This window comes from Pinus tabuliformis, chromosome 7 (assembly GCF_031772625.1).
Source record: "Pinus tabuliformis cultivar Carrire ecotype Pingquan chromosome 7, CPIR1, whole genome shotgun sequence".
NCBI classification, from domain to species: Eukaryota; Viridiplantae; Streptophyta; class Pinopsida; order Pinales; family Pinaceae; genus Pinus; species Pinus tabuliformis.
The window spans coordinates 1,052,148,649-1,052,169,885 of NC_142293.1; the positions used below are offsets into that span (position 1 = coordinate 1,052,148,649).

Sequence of the window (21,237 nt, forward strand, 5' to 3'; positions counted from 1 at the left end):
CGGCACCCCCACCGTGTGCCTCTGATATGCGAACGGCACATCCGCCAATCTAGCATAGCCTGGAATCCCTTGGGTAAGTCCCTCGAGATTCTGCACCAGCTCTTCCCCCACGGCACCTCTTGCCTGAGGGTCAGCTGCAGGTTGGTCCCTCCTCGCTATAGGAGACAAACCGGCTGGACGCTCTGGGCCCACATCTGCATATACATATAATTGTCATCAGAACATGCATGTATTAACAAAAAAAATGGAAATACATAAAACACCACAAAGAGTTCTTACCAAGCTCCTCATCCCAGTTTTCTCCCGCAGGCAATGGGAGATCTGGGTCTCCAGTAAAATCGGTGCCCGCATAGGGCCAATCCTCTATAACGATCATCTGGTGATGAAGCCATATGAAGAACTCGGGCCTCCAGGCCATCTGTTGGCCCCCTCCTCCTCTGGGCATGAGTGCTGCCCATCGAGTCATCCTCGGTTCCCATGGCACTGGATCTGCCACTATATCTCCCTGAATCCGGAAAATCGGCAATCGCTCCAAGAAGAAGGATACCACAATGGATCCATACCCGAACTGTTTATTGCCCCACGCTTACACTTCATAAGCTGTCTCTTGATGTTAAGGGTCACAGTTGTGGCCCAGTCAAACAGAGTAGGGTTGAGACACTCGGTTGCCAGCAGTAAATGATTCTTGCTGGCCTCATGGGGCGCCTATACCCCCGCCGTCCATGTAATAGTGAATAGTATCGCCCGTAGCACTAGGTCTGGAACTGTAGCGATATCTACCTTGGCACTGTTCTGTCCAAACTGTGCCCCTGGACAAACCCGGTCCATCACCTCCCCCATCTTTTCTCCGGAAGGCCTACTTCCAGTCAAAATGGGTCGTGCACCTCTCCGCGATAACCCAGTGATAAAATAGACATCGGAAACATCCAGCTCCAATGTCTGATCTCGCAAGCGGAATACCTGATCCTCTATGTCCCAAGCATCCACGATAAATCGTAGTAGCTCCGGTTGTGCACGCAAATAGGAGGTGAGGAAAAACTTCTTTAAGCCGCAATCCCTCAAGGCATCCATGCAGGCTTCATCCTCTAGTGCCAGAGCATCTATAGCATCATGCTCTCTTTCTCTCCATTCTACAACCATTTTGACGAATCCCTGCAACCATAAAGTCGAAAATACCATCATTAGATCACTGGTGAAACCATAATTCAAAGAAATTTGCGAAATTAATGGTAAAATCCACGGGAAAATTAGGTCGTGTGGGTGGCGCGACTGTTTTGAAAACAGTCGCGCCAATGGCGCGCCTCCTTTTGGAAAATAATCCCATTGGCGCGGTCCCGAGTGGGAAACCCGCGCCAATGGCGCAACCCTAAATTTTGCAAATCCCCTTGCAGGGGATTCGTCTATGGATGGAAAACTGAAAAAACAGAACGAAAATGAAGCTAAGGACAAGACCTCTTACCTGCTCCAGACGGCGGCTCGATTGCTTTCCTGGATTGATCACAATCGACGGTTGAAGTTTGCACCCAAAACCCTCCAATGGTAAACTCACAAGGTGAAAAGTAAAAAGTGAATTTGTTTTTTACCATTTCACTATTTTATAGCATTTTTTGACCTAAAATACATTAAAAATATTATTTTTTGGGTATTTTTTGAATATATTTATATCAAAATGGGTTTTACGCTGTTTTTGGTATGATGACAGGTGTTGGTGCAACTCAAGTGACGAAACGAGCTCCTTTTTTTTACTTTTTCAAGCTCGGTAAAACATGTGAAAAGGTTACTTTGAGGTCCGCTTTCAGCTCTTTTCTGACCGTTTAAAGACGAAAAGATTGCCGAGTTACTCCTCTTGACTCGTTAAACGTTAATAAGAGGCGGTCGTTTTAAGTTCTTTTTGTTGACCGTTAAAACATAAAAAGATTACCGGGTTTTTGTCGTTTCAGACTCGTTAATAGTTACGAAACGACGTGGTTTTGATCGCTTTTTTACTTTTTTAGGTCAAAATCACTATTTATGAAAAGTACTCCTCGATCGTAATGGTCGAGCGGTTCTTTCGAGCATTGTTTTATACTTTTTTGGGCTCGAGAGACACAACTTTACGAAAAAGGACACCCTTGGAGTTTCCTTTTCTGCTGTCTTTTCAAACTCTCTAAACATGAAAAGACGCCGAGTTCTTCCTTTGTCAGACTCGTTAAAACCTGATGACATCGGATTCTGTCGAAATGACGCACCACAAGCATATGCTATCCCCATCAAGCTTGTTAAAAATAATTGGGGTACTCGCCAGAAATGGCGGGGGAAAATGGAACCATAATTATTGTCGTGTCGGCAGTATGTCGCTCTTGAACATGGCACTTGTCTGCTTTCGTGTCTGGGTGGGGATATCTCATCTCATTTTTCACTTGCCTCCGTGGATTTGGATAATCCTGTTTGACCTCTCATCTGCTCATTACCTCGTCACCATGACCTCTGATCCATTGATGTCAAATACTGCCAATTCCACTATCGTGCCGCCAATATGTTCAAGAGAAGTTGACCTCTGCAGAAAAACAACCTCCCTCTGATAGCTCACATAATCCTGATTCACAACATTATCTCTCTGGCTCGTGTCGATGATGTGGGAAACATCATGGCCCACCTTCGATCAAGGTCACTTCCTGTCGACTTCAGCTCATTATCCAGGAAGCTGATCTAGAGACTCCCTTCCGGTGCCTTGGAGCCTGCATGCCTCAATGGCAGGTTCTTCATGTTCGACGTGAGGTTTTCATCATTGGCCTCCGATCGAATGATTCTACGGGTGTTCGACGCCAGATCACTAATTCGCACGCCGTAGATTGTACCTATAGTACCTTGAGGGCCATTGTCATTATTGGTGGTACCTCTCGCGTCTGTTAACAGTTTTCATTATTGACTGGTAATCAGACGATGTTCATGCATGTTCGACTTCAGCTCATATATTCGCATGCTTGAACTTGTACTTTTGTTCGGGTCGAGATGGAGCGCAAGACCCTGGATTTTGTCTGTTGTAATCCAGGCGTGATTCTTGTTACATGACTCATTCACTGGATGGCTGCGACCATACCTGAGTCTATTCATTGGTCCTAACCAGATGGTTGCGCCCATACTATGGATCTAGATTATTATGTACTCTCTTATGGATGGCTGCGACCATACCACATATATCATGTACTTGAGCTATCAGTTGTATCTCTCGATGCAGATTCTCGGCGGTAGCTACATGTGTTCTTGTAAAGCATTTCACCCCTCTCTCTCTCGGGCCTCATGCTTTAGGGGGCATCTATTACACAGTAATTTGTCACCATCGGTCACCGTCCCTGTTACCCCTTTCACGTACTTTGGAGGACTCATTCCGGGACCTGTGAGCAGTGACATAACTTAAAAACACTTGCATTATGTTCCCCTAAGTATGGACTTCATGTGCCCTGAAGACACCTCCTGCAAAATATCCCTGAAAAGTGCCCTTTTTCCATTAGCGTAGGTCCACAGTGTACTACCCGCGCCAATGAGGGAGATCCTCAAAAGAAGGCGCGCCCATTGGCGCTCTGTCTTAGAGAAACACCCGCGCCAACCGAGTTTGGAAAAGATTTTTAACAAACGCGCGCCCGGATGTTTTTTCCCTTCAAGTCATGAAGTCTTTTGAGGATAAAGCTAATCTTCTAGATGTCGAAATTCATCATCTATCCCTTACATCTATCCACAACGGCTTTTTGGAGATAATGCCAATCCATAATGGGTGTCTTGGTGCATTGTATCTTCCTCCCCTTCTCCATCTATAAAAGTCTGTCCTCATGCATTTGACAAGCTAGTTTTGGAGTAGTGGTGATAGTGCTAGTAGTGATAACGCTTGTCTTGAGTGATAGTAAGAGTCTTGGAGCATAGGGAGGTTATGCTGCCAGAAGTCTGAGCTGTGTATTCATAATCAAAGAGAGAGAAAGGTCTATTGCAAGACATATGTAGCTGCTCGCCCAGCCAGAGGAGAGATTCAACGTCAGAACTTTGGTTGTATTTTTCTCTGTTGATTATTCATTAATAAACGACTATCGTTATGGTTTCGATCTTATTGTTCATTATGATAATGTTTGATCTATGTCTTTTCTGACCGATATATAGTTGTATTTAGTGGATTTTATGCTTGTATTCGCTTCGTTCTTTGCATGTGCAGGTATCCATTCGCGGAGATCGTGAGGATCGTGACCTGCCGAAGCAAGGGAACGAGAGTATCAACTCGTCTACGACACTAGCGTTGGACTCCAGGTTGGTTCTCATAATCCACTTTCAATTTGCAACTAGGAACTTGCATGGTAGCGTTAATTGATTGTTGCTAGACCCATTTTGGGCTAGTGGGATCGCCTCTGTCCGCAGAGGGGATTTACTTCTCCAATAATCAGAGAATATAAAGGCATATTCAAATGAAGCTATGAAGATCTTAAAGCCTATAAAGGGGGTATCTTCAAGCATACAATTCTATTAAAAGATCAAAATCCTTCTAGCAATACAAAGGAAGATCAATCCAAATCTTGCATCAATCATTTAAAAGGGGTTACAGAAGATGTTGGAAGTTGGAATGATTGGTCCTATTGAACATCCATCTTGGGGGACAAGTCTAATCCCAGCTAGAAAGAGCTACCCATTTCCCAATATGGATCATTTGTTATAGAAGGTTACAGAATCAGGTATGATATCCATGTTGGATGGATTTTCAGGATATAATCAAGCACTTGTAGCATTAAAAGAACAAGGTAAGACCACATTCACCACACCATGAGGTACACTCATATATCTCAGAATGCCATTCAGGTTACTTAATGTCAAATCCAGCTTCTAAAGAACGATGGAATATGCATTCCAAAACATAATGGGTAAGATTATTGTGGTTTATCGAGATGATCTAATAAAATTCCCTTAATATAGAAGTGCATATCCATCATCTTAGGAAAGCTCTTGAGAGGTGTAGAAAATATTAAATTTCTCCTAATATTACAAAGTTGGTTTTGGGGGTTCATGAAGGAAAGATCTTGGGCATAATGTATCTAAGAGAGGGTTAAAATTGAGCCAGACAAAGTAGAGGGGATAGAGAAGCTACCATTGCCTACTAATAAAAAGACAATCCTATCTTTCTCTGGCAACATCAATTTTATTAAAATATTTTCACCTAATTTTGCTGAGATTGTTAAGCCTGTTTCAGCCATGTTAAATATGAATCAGAAGATCAAATGGAACACCAAAAGTAGAAAATCCCTTCAGAGAGAGGCAATATCATCAACACCAGTCTTGGTAAGTCCAAATTATGCAAAGAATTTTTAGGCTTTCTCCTTTGCATCAGAAGAGTAACCCACCAAGTCCAACACTGGATCGAACTGTTAATTTTCTATAGTCTTAACACCTAAGTATGATTTGGTCTTCAGCTGATTACTAGGTCAACAAAACATGAATGAAATTCAATACAAAAGTTAATCTTCAGACTAATAGAGTGTCATTAAGATTATTTTTTCATGTGAAATTTTAATGCACAAATGGTTACCGGGATCCTAAATTTTCCAGTTCAGGGCATGGGATTTTACTAGTTAGTTAACTTGAAGACAACTAAATTCCTCCCTTGTGTGAAATCTTTAACTATTGCAGCGACTGGAAAATATTCTTCTAACTGTAAATTAATTTTGCAGATTATTTGCTACAGAAAACAATGAATAATTCACAACTGCAATTCTCACCAAAGTAAACACTGTGGAAGATAAACTGGAAACTGAGAAAATACTACCGCACACACAAAATATAACACCGTTGTTTTTGGACATAAGTCCCTAGAAAAACCCAATGTGGGAAAATCGGTGCAGCAGCTGAAGGTTTTTATTATTAAGCAACAGTGAGAAAATTCTGAGTACAATTGGATGCTGAAAAACTGGCAATCCTATAGAAAAAATATCGGCAAAACTTTTGTGAGGAATTTTCCTCACCCCCACAACCAATCCTGCCTCAGTCAAGCCAATCGAACTGGCTCTCCAACTGCGTCTACGCATGCTTTGCGCACTTCTGCACAGGCCTGAAACTCGCTGGCTCAGAACTGCCTTGAATCAGCTACCGACTGACTATCGCTGGTCTCGAAGCCTCTAGCCTGGACCTCTAGAATTTCCTCTGGCCACTAGCACCTGAAATGACCCTTCCTTTAACTAAAATGAATTTCCCTCTAGAGGCAACTACGCAACCCTTAAGCAACCTCTCTATAGCAGCTGGGTATGTCTACCTCTCTGCAAGATACTCTTCGAAACTGGAAGACTTCCTCCAGATTCATTGTCTCTAACCCTCTCTATCTCTGTGTCACCTCTCTGGCACGAACTCTTCCGGCAAAATGTTGGTCTTCGGAAAAATGATTAATTAATAGCAATTAATTGAGGAAGGTGAGATTTCTATAGAAACTCACACGGATCAACTAGGAATAATCTTAGCCATTGATTAAGATTTAATCTTGGCCGTTGGAGTCCCACAATGAGATTATAAGAAGAAATCAATGGGTAGATGGAGGAACACATTTGAAATCGATTTCCTTGGGCCATTTGACTTTCCAAACTACAATAGCAGTTTGACGGAAGAATTTGAGCTAGAGAAGGGAAGCAGAGACAGAGAGGGGTAGAGACAGTGAGTCCGTAGGAAGTCTTCCAGTTCCGAAAAGTCAACTACAAAAGCGTCGAGTTTCGTCAGTGAGGCTACACAGTGCTAGCGCAAAAGCTTCAGAGGAAGAGGTTGATTTATCCAGACAGAGGGTCGATTTAGTTGGTAGATGCCAGAGGATTTTCCAAAAGGGTCCAACAAGTCATTCTCAGAGACTGAATTGGGCAGATGGCTTGATTAGTTGCAGTTCCAGGCAAAGCGTACAAGTGCCTACGCAGATTTGACGTAGATGTTGAACAGTTGATGCAAGGGTTTCTTGAAGCCCATTTGGAGCCAGTTTTGGAGTTGGATCAGTGCCGGATGAGACAAAATTTGTCTCACTAATTTTTGTGGCTAGTTTTCCTATAGGGGGTTGCCAGTTTGGGCATCCAGTTGTACCCAAAATTTTCTCACTGTTGCTTAATAATAAAAACCCTTAGTTGTTGCACCAATTTTCCCATGTTTGGTTTTTCCGAGGACTTTAGTTCAAAATAACTATGTCATAATTTTGTATGTGTGTGCCAATATTTTCTCAATTTCTAGTTTGTCCTCCACAGTATTTAATTTTGTGAAGATTGCAATGTGATTAATTGAAATTCATTGTTGTCGTAACAATAAACTGCTAAATTAATTAACAATTAGAAGAATTAATTCCAGTTGTTGCAATAGAAAATCAGTGGTGAAATTTTCACATGGTATCGAAGCAATTCTGATCAAACTGGGAAGCTCAGAAGCGTTAGAAGAAAATTCGTTGTTCAGAGGGAGCAGTAGGACGAATTTTCCAAGGGTTGCGGAGTGCCTAGTCAGGTCGTGCGAATTGTTGGGCAGTTTGATTTTTCAGTGCAAGGTTGCAGAAAAATTAGACTTGCCAGTTTGAGTGATTCCAGTAGGCAGAGGGAGTAGTCGTAGCTCAGATTTTCATTGAGCAAATTTCTTGTCTGGGTGCAAAAGGGTTTTGTTGTAGGTTTGTTAGAGTAGAATCAACGCCAGGTGGAAGAGAAAGTACACACACAAAGGGAGTTTCTCTCAGAGGGTTTCCAGCTTTAGAAATCCAATATTTCCAGTTGCAACAATCAATAGCAACAAATAGATTTTCTCACTCCACAAGGGAGTGCAAGTAGCAGTGCTAGCAGCCGAGCAAAAGAGGAGGAGATTCTTGTATATTTTCCCAGTTATTTGAGTTTCGCAGATTTTGCAACTTTCCAAAGATGGCATACAGGATTGCCAGAGGAGGTTGTACGAGTTAACGACCTGGGCAACAGATCAACTTCCAGTTGTCGGACACAAGTGTTGGAGGAAGTGTGAGTTGTCTAGTGTGAGTTGCAAAACAAAGAAAGGTCCCAGTAAGGGACAAGGCTCAAAAGGAGAAAGTGGGGCACCAGATCCAGGTGGAGTATGAGACTCCAGTGTGTCATATGGGCAAGGTCCAACGCAGTTGCAACAAGGAGATTAGTCAGATCAGTTCCCGGTTGTTGCAACAGGACCATCCCTTTGCTACGAGGGCCCACAGCATCATAGTAGCGGGTTCAGTGCCAGTAGACACGACTAGTCATTCAGATGATAGTTGCATATCTAGTTGCAATCAATACACGTGAGACAATTGCAGAGCTAGATATTGACACAAGCAATGCAAATTGCAGTTGCAGTTCTAGCTATCAAATTCCTAGCACATAGCTACGTAATCTAGTTTCTATTACAGTGGGCAATGCGAGTTGTCAGGAGGGAGCAGAGAGATTTTCCTTAGGGAGATCAAGACATAAAGAGAGTCTAATTTCAGCGGGAGCAGCCCTATGGAAGCTAGTACTTCAGGATCTGGGAAGATAAGACTCATTATTTCAGCAATGCGGTAACAACAGCAGTATGAGTAGATCAAATTTCGCTACGTTTGCAACTATAGCTCCAGGAGTGAGGTGGGGTTGTTGATTTCTGGTAGCATTAGATGTGCTCTAAGCCTCACAATTTGCAGGTAGGCTAGGACACACATATTCCAGAATACCCAGAAATCATTTTGGGAAATTCCACCCGGAGACAATTTTATTAAAATAATTAATTATTTTTAATGGATGGCTAAGTCTAAACTTAGGAATTTAAAATAATTAAAGGGTATTAATTAAACTGGGGGTGAAACTTCTAGAAGAAGACAAGGATCAAGCCAAAATAATCTGAGCCATTGATTAGAATCTAATTTGGGCCGTTGGTTACTCAACGAGAAGATTATAAGAAGAGGCTTGATGGGCATTTGGAAGACACATCGAGTGAGAGACCAGAGATCGATTTTCTCAAGAGAGCAGCGCAACGGATGTTGGAGAGGTCATCAAGGACATTTCTTGCAGTGAGGGGCAAAGATAGTTTTCTGGTTGGAGAGTTTCCTGATCCAGGAATATATTGCAGAGAAGGCGGAGAGAGATACAACAGAGGCAGTGCAAAGCCACGATGGGCAGTGTAGAGCCACGTTGAGGCAGCACAAAGCCTGAGAGGAGATTCGAAATTTGCTAGAGTCCAGTGTTAGAGCCAAAAGCCGAGGTGTGAGACCGGAAGGGCAGAAGAGTTGAAGTTCCAGAGGCAAATCGACCAGAGGGTGGCGCAAAGCCTAGTAGCTATAACACTGGACTGTGTAGGCTAACGCAGAGGCAGCGCAAAAGCAATGTGGGGCTTACCATCCAGAGCCTGGATCAGTATCAAATTTCCAGTGATAGTGTGAGGTATTTCTCACTAATTTGCCAGTCAAATTCTCTGTATCGGATAACCAGTAAGGCATCGAAAGATTGTATTCAGAAACTACTGCATAATAATATAAACCCTCGTTGTTGCACCGGTTTTCCCACATTGGGTTTTTCCGGGGACATTTGTCCAAAAAAAATGGTGTCAATTTTGTGTGTGGTTATTTCTTGTTGCTCAGTTCTTGTTTCCACATAATTTAATTAGTGAAGGTTGCAGTTGTATTTACTTCGATATTTACAGTGTAACACAGTAAATAACTTGCATGAATTAACAAGTAGGAGAACTAATATCAGTTTGCTACAGTAGGGGATTTGGCTATCCAAATTTTCACATGGTATCAGAGCGTAGGTGAAACAAGAGAGCAGACCAGAAGAACCCAGCGTTAAAGAGAAGGGAGATCGAAGTGCTACGTAGGCAGTAGATCGAATCCCCAAAGGGATTGCGTAGTCCAAACCAAGAGGGCAAGATTCTCGAGGAAAATCTCTCTCTGAGTGAGTTGACAAAGAGGTAATATTTCCAATTCGTGATTTGTCAGTGGCAGAGGGAGCAGCATAGCAGCAGATCCAGCGCTGAGTAGTCTTCAGGTGAGACCTAGTTTTTTGCAGCAGTTGTTGGGGCAAAAAATCAACAGAAGAAGGAAAGAGACAATTTTTGAGGGAATTTCTTCCTCAGAGAATTCTGACCCAGGGAATTCGATTTCTCAATTGCTGAGCAGCTATAGAGAGGAGTAGATCTACTAACTCTAGCAAGGAGTGCGTAGGCTAGCCTAGCAGCAATGTAGAGGAGAGAGGAGGCAATTTGACATTTTGTTGGTAGATATGGTAGCTAATGGATTAAGAGATCAAGATTGGTTGGATGGAACATCCAACCATGTGATTTGGAAGGCTAGGATCTCATGCCTTCTAGATGAGCATAATCTCAAAGCCTATGTCGATAGTGTGGTAGTTGAACCTGCAGATGCGGATTCACTTAAGAAGTACAAGGCTAAAATGACAAACGCCAAGCGGTTGATCCTCAACAAAGTGAGGGATTAGGTTGTGTGTCACATTGCTGGCAAAGGGATTGCCAAGGAGATGTGGGATGCCTTGGCTACGTTGTATCAAGGATCTTCAGAGCAACTCAAGATGTACTTGGAGGAGAAAATGAGATCCACAAGGATGCAGAAGGGGGAACGCATTTATCCGTTGCTATCAAAGCTTCAGGAGATCCGAGACTCGTTGGCAGCTGTAGGATCAGTGCCTCAGCCCACTAAGATGGTGAGGTTGGTCTTGAATTCAGTCTAAGAAGAATGGCAGGTGTTTGTCGGATTGGGAAGGGTTGTGGGCCGCTCTTTAGCAGGAAGAGATGAGGCAAGACTTAGTTAAGTGCAAACTTGATGGAAGCAACAACAGTGGGACGAAGCCCAAGGAGGAGGAAGAGAATGCAGCCCTTGCATCAAAGGGGCAATAGGAGCAACGGAAGAAGAAGAGAGATGTCTCAAAGATCAAATGTTTCAGGTGTTGTGAATTTGGTCACTACGCTACCCAGTATCCTCTCAAGAAGAAGGACAAGGACAAGAAACATGATCCATAAGCTACAACCACAAAGATAGAGGAAGAGCAGTTCACCATGATTGCCCAGATACCTCCAGGGGAGAGGTGCGATGATCCAGTACTATAGTTCGAAAGAACTGCAGATGGGCAGGATCCTTGACGAGTCCACCTCTTGGATCAATACCTTGCTACAAGAACCCATATCAAAAGTAGCAGGATGGACCATGGTCAGTTGGTGCAGAGGAGTGTCGGAGTGACAGTTGCAGTGGCTAGGAGCACCAGAGTCTGAGCAGCGTAGAGCTAGTGTTCGCAACAGTGCAGTTGGCATAGAGCAGAGTCAGCAGCAGCACAGTGGCTTCAGTGGCAGCGCAGAGACTAGCAGCAATCAGAACTCCAGCAGCAGATGCAGCACATTGAACACCAAGTTTAGTATTTTGGATGCTTTTCCATTGTTGTTGCAGCAGCAGCAGCAATAGGAGAGAGTTGCAGTGTAGATGTAGTGTTGGCAGTGGCAAGGGCCAGCAGCAACACTGATGCAGCATTTACATAGTAGTTGGTGGGTAGTGATGTCAGACATCAACAATGCAAATGGAGATGTTACATGGAAGGGTGATGCTTCAGCAAGTTGCATTACTAGAGCACATTCTTTGCTAGGAGGGAGTGTTGATTTCTGGTAACATCGGATGTGCTCTAAGCCTCAAAATTTGCAAGGAGGCTAGGACACATGTATTACAAAATACCAAGAAATCATTTTGGGAAATTCCACCCAAAGACAGTTTTATTAAAATAATTAATTATTTTTAATGGATGCCTAAGTCTAAACTTAGGAAATTAAAATAATTAAAGGGTATTAATTAAACTGGGGGTGAAACTTCTAGAAGAAGACGAGGATCAAGCAAAAATGATCTGAGCCATTGATTAGAATCTAATATGGGTCGTTGGTTACTCAACGAGAAGATTATAAGAGGCTTGATGGGCATTTGGAAGACACAACGAGTGAGAGATCAAAGATCGATTTTCTCAAGAGAGCAGTGCAGCGGTTGTCGAAGAATTCATCAAGGAGATTTCTTGCAGTGAGGGGCAGAGATAGTTTTCCAGTTGGAGAGTTTCCTGATCCAGGGATACATTGTAGAGGAGGCAAACAAAGATCTTTGATACCACTGATCTGAATTTAAACAGGAACGCAACAAATGACAGATATAACCATAAATACATAGATGTAACGGAAATAATACTTCATTTCATTAATGTAAAACACTGAAATATGCTTACAAACAAAAATGGAAATAAACTAGCTCGGGCGATGGTAGCTTATCTCTGAGAAGAGATGTGGCGGCTACATGCCTCTGAACTGTGTTACAATGAGGCTTGAAGGCCTATTTATTGTTGAGAAACAATGGAAAACCCTAAACATCCAAAAACCTAACCCTAGGAGATGAAGCGCCAAACTATGGGCCCCGTTTGGGTAAATTGATACATCAACTTCCTGAATTCGTAACTTTGGCATACAATCTTTGTCTGACGCGCACAATACCTCATTAGAAAGATCTATCCAAGGACTACAACTTTCAAATGGCCAACATCAATCTATGTCCCATGTTGGCCCCCGTTTTCCCAAAAGACGTTGTTTAGGGTCTTGAAACAGCTCCGGAAGTTTAGGACCTGAAAAAAAAACTGCCAAAAATAGTAAATTGTGCTACAATTAAGGAAACTAAAAAACAAAAAGAGATAGTTGTAGTGGTCCAAGTGGGATAGGCAGGTGGCCACCAACATCCCCCTAGATCAATAATGGTTCTTTTGTTTCTCCCTCGAGCTCCAGAAACCTATTTTATCTACTTTAATGTCTACTATTATAGAAAACATTGGAACATCATGCTTACGTTAATCCAAAATCTTTGCACAAAGATCTTATAGCACTTCTTTAGAGAAAAAATAAGCTCCACTAAATGACACAGATATAAATTATCTTATTTAAGCAATAACATCCATGAGATAAATCTTCAATAGATTACACTAAAAGATGTACATTCAAGTTGTGCCAATAGAATAAACTTAATGATTAATATAGGAGTCACATATCCGACACAGTAAAATGTTTGTTTCTTAGACTTGTAAAAGAAGAGAACCATGCATCCTTACCTTTGGCAGATTGCAAAGTTGCTGACAAACAGCATCTGGACCCCCATTTCTTATGGTCTCAATGGAGACTGAAGCAACGCTTGTAGCAGATACACGTCCTTTTGTTTTCTCTTCAACCCACTGCTCAGACAAAATAACAAAATAAGATAGACAAACACACAGGGTCTTTATTATGCAATTATTCAATATGAAATTTATTAACCAAATGCACCTCACAAAGATTTGAAGCCTTGTAACCAAAAGCAGCGTCTTTGGCAAATTCGGTCCTGCCTGCAGGAACAAGTCTTCAAGCCCACAATGTTTATCCATTAATACAAGATTTGGTAATATGAAGGAAATACACCTAGAATACACTTCATGTCACAGCAAATCTGGTATACCTGTTACCATCTGCTACATAATGCACATCAGAAATTGTGTATCGCCCACCTTGAAGAAAGAACGGACAAAGAATCCATGCATCTGTCTCCCCTATTACAGATGCTGCAGCATCTGCTTCCTGAGATAACTTTTTAGTTTCAGACAGATGCACTCAATTTTTCAAAATTAAACTCAAATCTCATCTGAGTTATTTCCATTCAAATTTAAGGAAAGACAAACATTGGTTCTTGCCTCTGGAAAATGCCCACGAAGTGTTGAGTCTCCTCTTAGAACTACTGTGTAACCAATATTTTCAACAGATGCAGCTGCAATCTTTACATTTGTGCAAATCTCCTTGGTTAACAAGATTGCCTGAAAAATTCCCCAACAGGTACTATTCTTATTTACATCTCACGAGAAAGATCCTTAACACTGTAGGTTATGTATAATATCTGCTACTTTATTTGTCTTTACCTTCTCAGTACTCAGAGCTCTAGAATTTGTCAAAATAAAAAAACATGATGGTCTTTCTCTGAACTGTTGAACAAGGGACTCGATGCTCCTGCACAATGAGGGGAAATTCCTTTTATAACAAATAAGCATGGGCCAGTGGTCCAGGAAGGCCAAAATATCCTTCAATTACATCTGAAACAAGTGGCATCAATGCTAGTCCCAGGTCTTGAAGGAAAAATTACAAACAACTCCAGAGAAAAGCACTATAACAAGTTTACTATATTCTAAACTTTAAAGTTGAAAAGTACTTTCTAAAAGATAAAAGCAATATTAAACAGGAAACTATGGTGCAAATTTAGCGTGGACACTCCTAATATTTATGAATACTAAATGGTTAAAGAAGTTACCACTCTGTTAATACAGTAACTCCATGCACAGTTTGTGTTCCAGTTGGGTCATCATCAAGCACAATTAATACTTTCGCAACTCCATTATGTTCCAGCTTTTGAATTTCTTCAGTTGGGTCTACATGCCATTCAGGCAGAAGAGACTTCAATGTTTCTTCTTTGGGAAGAACAGGAAGTTTGGCTTCAACATTCACTCCAGTTAGTTTCTCAAATATCTGCAGGTCGAATGTGAAATAATCAAGCCATGGTTGTGTGCAGGATGTACAAATGCATATGCAAAGCATCTCATGTAAAATTAAAATCTAGCCCACACAGTGCCAATTTTCTTATGTAGCCAATAATATAGATGCAACCTTGAATGATCTGATTGTAAACATCGCTTTAAATTTTAATCTGTGCGAGCCAACATGCGAATATATATTATGAGTCAGTAAAATCTTGCATGAATGCAAATTGGAATGATAGATCAATCTATAATCTCTCAAGCAATCGAAGTATCGAAAAGGAACATGCTACATTGCAATGCTAGACATTCTTGACTTCAATTTCTTTCTACTCTTCTATTCTACATCAGCGATTGCATTGCAGGAAGCTAATCTACTTTAGGTGCCCATTCTAACGTCAACATATACATACAAGCATGCATACATGTGTTTCCATAAATATTGTCATGATAATTTCATATCCATATTAAATAAAAACCTTATCATTATTTTGAATATAATTTGCAACCTTTCATAATCAATTTATTCTGCATCATTTAGTTCGCATAAACATCTCGCATGCATCCAAAATATGGTGCATGTAAGTTCCAAAAACGAGCCGCATGATGCATAGACATTCTGCCGGAGAGTAAGACAATATTTCTTGTCTTTGTGTCTGCTCACTTCGGAAAAAGCGAAAATTAATTCCCAAAATAGTATGCAACATCAGCGGGCATCAGACAAATGGATATGATTTTGGTGTGTAGTATGTACGTATGCGCCTCTTACTGACCCTTTCTACTCACCCCCTTGTACCCACTTGCCATACTATTTTGAGCTCCTGATTAAAAATCATGTTTAAAATGCCATATCAACTTAATATTTATTCTCAAAAGAAGTTCGTGCCAGATAAGTTGCATGTCTGCAAAGAAGTTCAGATAACGTTAAACAGATTTCTTCAGTATCTTTGACAAAGCTAGGTGAATTCAGAATTTATTTGGATTTCCAACTTGAAATGAGGCTATCAGTAAAGATGTGCCATCACACCCCTTCTAAGATTATTGAGGAAGAGTTTAAGGTACACAAGATCTGTTTCTATCAATAGTGATTCTTGCTGTATAAACAGATTAGCATTGTTGAGAACATAGTGAAGATCTTTCTACCAGTAAAAGGAGTATTTACATGTGCAATAAAATGAATTGTGTTCATGATGCCCTTCCCGCTTTTCAAGTGTCATTTTACATTTACTCTACAAAATGTCAGCACGTAACGTGAAGTTATTCTTGGATGTTGTTCACTCCATGAGAAATAGGAAACCCCTAAACAAGCATTGTAAAAGTTTATAAAGATTTACAAAGTTGCTAGACTCTCAGTCAACTGCAAGAAGCCTAACAAGTTCTATTGGCAGGTTGCTAGGTTCTATAGTTTGGACTCTGGGTTCAAGATTGTAAATAAAATTCAGTTCATTTGGAATATTGTAAACCCACACAGATCCTCGGGGCATTAGGTCTTTAACTATTGTTCATTACTACCATCATTTGATTGAAAAATTTACCAATAATTGACAAGCTAAGTCACAGGACACGTCCTCCTGGGTCCCGTGTCCCATATTTTACGTATTGGACACGAAAACGGCCCTAATACGTGTTGAATACGGCTTTTATCGTGTCCTGGAAAATTGAATACGTATTCTATGGTTTTCGTCGTGTCTTGAATTTCGAAAACGCGTATTTCGTTTGTTGAAAACGTGGCCCTAACGTATTTCGACCGATTGAATACGTATGCTGCAAAAAGTGTAATTTAAAGGCCGCGCGATGGGTTTTTGCGGGTTATTTTCGTCCTGTGCTGTCTGGAGCTGTCGTGTGGAGGAGTCCGGAGCAGATCGTGGTGCGGTTGGTGCGATTGTTGTGCAGCGTTCAAGACCGGCCCGTAAACCGGTGCAGCATTCATTGTGGGTAAGCTCTGTTTACACTTCAGTTATCTTGACCAGTGTTTGGGGTACTGTGCATCATTGTCTGATGGTAACACAGTTGACAAAGCTTTGAATCCTATTATCCTAACATATATTATCTTTCTTTAAACTTCACTGTGGTTGCCTTTGTTCACTATCTATTTCATGCAGTTTTGTCAGTTGGAGCATTGCAAGATTAGCCATTGGACTGCGGTTTGAATGTTGGTGTCTTGACTTTGTTTAGAGCACTATAGGCATGCTGATTGGCTACTAGTGCTAACTTTATCATATCACTCTATTATCACATGATCTCGTCATTGTTTGACAATAGACCTCTGGCATGTCACGCTGGTGCATTTCATTCAATTGTAAGTACTGTTCACTGCTCCCTGAATCTACCTTTCAATGCCATGGAAGAACAACACCTGGGATAACCTCGAAAGTTGAAACTGATAGGAAAAATCAGAATTGATAATTTGATGATTCCCTTGAGTACAATGTGGCCTCCTTAACTGCCAGGCTGCTACAGGAATATGATAATTCTCTTGAATATATTGGAACACTTACCTACTGTAAAAAGCAGTGTTGCACACATCGCGATAAAATCGCGATAAAATCGGAAAATCGCGATTTTTTAAATTTGCCGATTCAAAGCGCGATTTTTATCGAAAAAATCGCCAATTTTTTTTATAGCGATTTTTATCGAAAAAATCGCGCGATTTTTTCGATAAAATCGCGATTTTTTCGGTTAAAATCGCGGAGGGCGCGGGCAGCGGGGTTTTATATGGAAAAAACGATTTTTTTTTTATTCATTCAGCAGTCCGCCGCGGAGGAGAAGGAGAAGAAGGGAGGGAGAGGGTTGCCGTCGGTTGTGGGAGCGAATCGAAGCGATTTTAGGAGGAATCCAAGCCAAGATCGCCAATTTGTCCATAAACCAGGTATGTAGATTAATTTTTTTTTGTTTTGGTTCAATAAAAACTTTGTTTTTCATTGTTTTTAAAGAATTTTTGGAAATTTTTCATTGATTTGGGATGGGTTATTTGTTATGACTATGAGAACCAATTTTTGATTTTTATTTTCTCATTTTCTTTAAACATTGTTTATTTTTTTTGATTTTTCATTGTTTTTTGGCATTTGGTTGGGTGACTTGGGTTTAGAAATTGGGATTTTGGAAATAATTAGCTTGTAATTTTGCAAATGCTAAATTGTAATTTGTATTTACTATTATCATTTATGTAATCCTAAATTCCTATTTCCTAATCCTTATTTTTCCATAGGTTTGCAAATTCAAAATTCAAAAACAAACATGCCAAGGAAATTGGATCCTTTCTGGGAATATGGTGACCCTAAAACTCCGAATGATAGACAAAACTTGTATTGCAAGTTGTGTGGAAAGGAAATATTCGGGGGGATATACAGGTTGAAGTTCCACCTTGCACAAATCCCTGGACGTGATGTGGGGCCCTGTCTAAAGACAAATGCTGAAATTATCCAAAAAGCCATGAGAGCATTGGGAGAATTAGAGCACACTAGAGACGCCAAAGAAGAACTCAAAAGGCAACTAAAAAGGTCAGCTGAAGGAAGTGGGCCAAGTGGCACAGGTTCTACTGCAGCGTCAGTCAATCCGTTTGCTGCATCATCATATTTTGTTCCTCGAACCACACCTGGTTCACAACCAACTATCGGTTCAATGATGAAAAGAACTGAAAAAGAAAAAGCTGACAAGTTGATGACAAAATTTCTCCTCTGGAGTGATATTCCTTTCAGCATTATAAGGAATAATCCATTTTTCCAACCTACTCTTGATGCTGTTGCCAGTGTTGGCCCGGGGTACAAACTCCCTTCTCTTCATGATTTCAGAGGCCGGCTTCTTCAAGATGAAAAGCGTGACTGCACCCAAAGATTGGAGGATTTTAGGGCATCATGGGCACAAACAGGATGCACTGTTATGTCAGATGGTTGGACTGACCAAAAGGGGAGAACCCTTATAAACTTCTTGGTTAGTTGTCCCTTGGGGACTATGTTTATCAAATCTGTTGATGCAACTCATCAAATCAAAGATGCAAAAAATTTATGTGATTTGCTGGATGTGTTTATTTTGGAGGTGGGTGCAGAAAATGTTGTCCAAGTCATAACGGACAACGCTGCAAATTATGTTGCTGCTGGTAGAATGCTTATGGACAGGCATCCTACTTTATTTTGGACACCTTGTGCTGCCCATTGTATTGATTTGATGTTAGAGGACATAGGGAAAATTCCCTTTGTCAAAGAGGCTGTTGACTCATCAAAAACCATCACAAAATTTATTTACAATCACACATCTGTGCTTAGCTTGATGAGAAAATGCACCAACAACAAAGAGTTGGTGCGCCCCGCCATTACACGGTTTGCGACGAGTTTCATATCTCTTCAATCCCTCTTGAATTCTATGTGGGATTTGAAGAGAATGTTTGTTTCAGAGGAGTGGCGTTCTTCGCCAATGAGCCGCAAACCAGAAGGAGAGGCCGTCTGCAGACTTGTTTCATACCAAGAAGACTTCTGGGCGGGAGTGCAGGAGGTGTGCGCTGTCACTGAACCTTTGGTAAAGGTTCTTCGGTTGGTAGATGGTGAGAAGCCCGCAATGGGCTATTTGTATGAAGCCATGGACAGGGCCAAAGAAGCCATTCGGTCCTACTATGATGACAAGGGAGATGATGGGTTCCAGAGACAACTCCTTCTATGGAAGGTCATTGATGAGCGATGGAACAACACACTCCATCGTCCCATTCATGCTGCTGGGCTTTTCCTGAACCCTGCATTTTCTTATGCATGTGGGTTTAATTTTGATGTTGAGGTCGTGGAAGGATTATTAACCTGTGTCCAGAAGATGGTGAGATCTTCAGAAGAACGTATGGAGATCTCTAGACAAATTGAGCAATATAAGTTGTCAGGTGGCTTATTTGGCTTTGATATGGCTGTCATTGATAGGACGGTTAAAATGCCAGGTATTTTTTAGTTTGTAGTATGTACTTTGTAACTTTGTTTCAAATTTCATTGTTTCTTCAAATTCCATTTTTTTCTTATGTTTATTTAAAATTTTATTTGTAATTTTGTTGTAGACGCATGGTGGAAGATGTATGGTGGCAGAGTACCCCTTTTGCAAAATCTTGCCATACGCATCCTCAGCCAAACATGCAGCTCCTCGGGATGTGAGCGCAATTGGAGTGTATTTGAAAAAATACACAACAAGAAGCGCAATAGGTTAACACTTAAACATTTAAAATATTGCAAATTTCCAAATAAATTTTTGAATTCATTAAAGTTTTAAACAATATTTTTTTTATAATATTAATTATTAACTATTAATTTATTATTTCATGAACTTTGTACAGGTTGGAGTCCCATAGACTTAATGACATGGTCTATGTCTACTACAATCTTCGATTGTGGGTGAAACAACTAGAGAAGACACCTGATACGGAAGCCATCTCATTGGATGGGATTGACACCACTGCTGAATGGAGGGTTGAGACCGAGAGGCCTCTCATGGATCCCACTGAGGATTGGTTAGTGCAGGATGAGGGGGAGGAGGAGGGGGAGGAGGAGGAGGAGGAGGAGCAGGAGCAGGAGCAGGGGGAGGAGGAGTTGGAGGAGCAGGAGGAGGAGGTGACACCGCCTACCCGGGCTACCCGGGCTACCACTACCACCAGTAGAGGACGTGGTCTCCGTCCACCTCAGCCTCCTATAGCTGCTACTACTAGTTCTTCAGCTGCTAGAGCACGTCAGACTCCACTGCCATTTCCACCACCACAGGCACCAGCTTCTACATCTAGAGGGAAAGAGAAAGTTGTGCCATTTTCTCGCAAGAGGGGCAGAGGAAATCAATAGGATTAGACTTTCATTTTATTGTATATGACATTATGACATGATGAGATACATTATCATATTTTTTGTTGATATTTTGAGGCTGAGTTGGACTTGGGACTCAGGACTTACTATTCAGGACATGATTCAATGTTATGTGTGATTTTAGCGCTAGAAATGATATTAAACATCTTATATATTAGTTTTTTTATCATATTTATGTGTCAATGTATTTATTTTATGTTGTAGATGGTTTAGATATTAAAAAAATTGAAAAAAATTGAAAAAAAATGAATATTTTTGTGCCAAACGATTTTTTCCCGCTTTTTTCCGATTTTTTCCCGATTTTAACGATTTTTTCCGCTTTTTTCCCGGCGCCGATTAAATCCCGATCGCGATGTGTGCAACATTGGTAAAAATAAACCAGGCTCGATGATTACTCTAATTCTGTCCTCTTTAACAAGCTGCTACAGCACTTGGTTTATGAACTCGGCCAAGACAAACCTGCATCTGAAGCTGACTGTAGACATATATTAGATAGCTCCCCTTTTTAATGAAGTGGCCTCCTTAAGAGATGACAGAAATTAGTTCTGGCCCTTTCACTGCTGGAAATTCATCATTACATCACTGACTAATTGTGGTGATTACACTCTTGATAACATACTATTCATGGTAACAATTTGTCCTAGATTACTGTGGTAAATGTGCTTGTATCAGTTCACTGCTCAGTGCTCACTCATGTCATTGATTACAAATCTGCTCTTGAATTACTGTGGTAAAATGAGCCTTAAGGCTGGTATATTTCCCCAATATTTAAGTGTTGTGGATATACCATTACTCACTGCCCATTCACTGTCTGTGTGCACATATTGAATCATATAACAGTTCTGAGTTAACTTTATAAGTTTATAAATTATAAATTATAATTGTTTAACTTTAATTGTTTTTTTTGTAGGTGAAGGTGT

The 21,237-nt window shown here is 40.9% G+C and overlaps 2 protein-coding genes across 2 annotated transcripts in view; one reads left to right on the forward strand and one right to left on the reverse strand.

Moving 5' to 3' along the window:
• Positions 1-21,237, reverse strand: part of LOC149251276 (ketose-bisphosphate aldolase class-II family protein) — a 457,406-nt gene that overhangs the window by 174,097 nt on the left and 262,072 nt on the right. The window contains exons 24-29 of the mRNA XM_089459330.1: positions 14,276-14,490; positions 13,890-13,977; positions 13,668-13,787; positions 13,436-13,554; positions 13,267-13,339; positions 13,056-13,175 (exon numbers count right to left, since the gene is read on the reverse strand). Of these exons, the coding sequence (XP_089315456.1) occupies positions 13,056-13,175; positions 13,267-13,339; positions 13,436-13,554; positions 13,668-13,787; positions 13,890-13,977; positions 14,276-14,490 (735 nt within the window). The remainder of the gene's footprint in view (positions 1-13,055; positions 13,176-13,266; positions 13,340-13,435; positions 13,555-13,667; positions 13,788-13,889; positions 13,978-14,275; positions 14,491-21,237) is intronic.
• Positions 17,198-20,133, forward strand: LOC149251278 (uncharacterized). The gene is made up of 2 exons (XM_089456510.1): positions 17,198-19,669; positions 19,801-20,133. The coding sequence occupies exon 1, from the start codon at positions 17,736-17,738 to the stop codon at positions 19,422-19,424; it is 1,689 nt and encodes a 562-aa protein (XP_089312636.1). The 5' UTR covers positions 17,198-17,735; the 3' UTR covers positions 19,425-19,669; positions 19,801-20,133.

Coding starts and splice junctions, on each gene's coding strand:
- LOC149251278 (XM_089456510.1), top strand. CDS start 17,736: ATGCCAAGGAAATTGGATCCTTTCTGGGAATATGGTGACCCTAAAACT.